This window comes from Pinus tabuliformis, chromosome 8 (assembly GCF_031772625.1).
Source record: "Pinus tabuliformis cultivar Carrire ecotype Pingquan chromosome 8, CPIR1, whole genome shotgun sequence".
Lineage (NCBI taxonomy): Eukaryota > Viridiplantae > Streptophyta > Pinopsida > Pinales > Pinaceae > Pinus > Pinus tabuliformis.
The window spans coordinates 1782236445-1782238744 of NC_142294.1; the positions used below are offsets into that span (position 1 = coordinate 1782236445).

A 2300-nucleotide genomic window follows, 5' to 3' on the forward strand; every position below is an offset into this window, starting at 1 on the left:
GCTAAGTGGTCTGATTTATCGATACACGCAATACGACAGTTAATGCTAAGTTGTGTGATTTATCAAAACACGCAATACGACAGTTAATGCTAAGTTGTGTGATTTATCGATATGACTGTGTCTTTCGTTTTTTAAAGCAATGGAGTAATTTAAAAGCCATTTACTGACTTCCTACCCGATTCCCACTAATATGATTTGAATCAGCATTGCCACTAGATTCAAGGGGGGCAGATTGACATAAAAACCAACTTGGTTTAAAAATTGCAGAATACCCATCATTACGAAAACGGATTAGGGCACATTGACATAAACCAACTTGGTTTAATAGAATCTTTCCCAGTTTGCATTCTATTTGTTAAAAAATTGTCTAGGTAGTCCAAAAGATAAGTTTCTTGGGTTGTAACATATCGCCTTTCACGCATTCCATTTTCTCGCAACCAACTTTTAAATCATAGGATTGGAATTTGATTTTATCCTTATGGCATTGTTTCTTAAAGGTATTTCAGAGGCCTAGGCCTCGGCCTGCAATCCCTACCGGAGCTGCAACCGAAATACCATAATCGCTGGAACAAAGACCAGTTTGGCAGTGATCGACTGGTAGACTGTACGGATTTCTGCATGTGTTAGAAGTGATAATCCCGTAACCAGAACGCCGGCAACAAGATGTTTTGGAGCGATCTAGTGATAAATCTGGACGCAGTGCTGGTTCCAACAGGTATTCTTTTCTTAGTTGCCTACCATGCCTACCTCCTCTACAGAATCATCAAGTACCCCAATACTACCGTCATAGGATTTGAAAACGGCAACAGGAGAGTCTGGGTACAGCAGATGATGAAGGTAATAACACGGTTATTCCTCACTTTCCTCGTGTTTTTGCATATTCAGAAACGATTTGTCTGGAATATTCTAGGGTTTTCAGTCCTGATTCTTTTAGGGTATGAAATTCAACAATTATTTGCAGGATATGCCGAAGAATACTGCACTGGCTCTTCTAGTGGTATCAAGCAACATAACTGCTGCAGTTTATCTTGCCACTCTCTCACTAACGATCACCTCTCTTATTGGCACCATAGTGGCCTTTGCCACAAAGAGCAGCACTGGCTCCAATCGGCTGATAAATGAGATATTCTTCGGAAGTAAAAGTTCCTTAACATCATCTATCAAATATGCGAGCCTGCTGCTTTGTTTCCTGGCAGCCTTCATATCCTATGTACAATGCGTGCGTTATTACATTCATGTCAATTTTCTCATCAGCACGCCGAATTCAAGTGTCCCAGTGTATTATGTGGAGAATGCAGTGATTAGAGGGAGCAATTTCTGGTCACTGGGGACAAGGGCTTACTACTTTGCGTTCCCACTTCTGCTGTGGATCAGTGGCCCCCTTGACATGTTTGTTTGCTCGCTGGGGATGATCTCTTTTCTGTATTTTCTTGATTTTACGGCCAATCCCGTTCCGGTTTTTGGAATTAAATCGCCCTCTAAGATTGTAGGAGACACTGTTTTAGATATTGCTCACGGGATTGAATCCACCGGGCTCCAACATGTCATCTTACCGAACCCAGTGCAAATGCTATGAAGAACGTTCAGGCACTCTAGAGAAATCGTGTTTATCAATGCTTGTATGCTGTAATAAGTTCTATATCCGTCATTGCTTTCTTTCCGTGCGTTGCAGTTGTTATTCCTTGCCGTGTGAATTAAGCTGAACAGGGTTAGTCTTTAACGAACATTGGCAATGGCCGTTCATGTGACAAGCCAATCGTCATTTAAAGGGTATGTGGAAAACAAGGATGACACTGATTAGAATAATAAATGCGTTTATCATTATTGCTCCCTTCAATTTCGATGAATAAATGTTTTTATTTCATTTTATTTACGATTTAAAATAAGCAATAAATTTGAAAATATCTATACAGGTATAACCATAACTATACCAACCATTACTAAGTTATACACTAGATTTACTCATATATATCAAATAATAATAATAATAATAATATTATTATTATTATTATTATTATAAAACTCTCCTAAAACTTAATACATAAGTTCTTCTATTTTTTAATTTTTATTTTCAAATACTTGATTTAAAATATTTTACATTCTTATCAATTTAAAAGTGTCATTACATAATGTTTATTTAATTATTATTATTTTTTAATATAAAACAAAAAATCACTTTTTTATTCTACAAAATACTGAAAGCAGTTTTTTTAAGTGTGAGGGAAGAAATATTTTTTTTAAATATTAAGTCTAAAATTCTAAAAATCACTGAAAATTTAAAAATAATAAAAAATAAACAC

At 36.1% G+C, this 2300-nt stretch overlaps 1 protein-coding gene across 1 annotated transcript; it reads left to right on the plus strand.

Moving 5' to 3' along the window:
• The first annotated feature begins 287 nt into the window (after window positions 1-287).
• Window positions 288-1837, plus strand: LOC149243327 (uncharacterized). The gene is made up of 2 exons (XM_089367795.1): window positions 288-837; window positions 962-1837. The coding sequence occupies exons 1-2, from the start codon at window positions 664-666 to the stop codon at window positions 1574-1576; spliced, it is 789 nt and encodes a 262-aa protein (XP_089223921.1). The 5' UTR covers window positions 288-663; the 3' UTR covers window positions 1577-1837.
• Window positions 1838-2300: the final 463 nt, after the last annotated feature.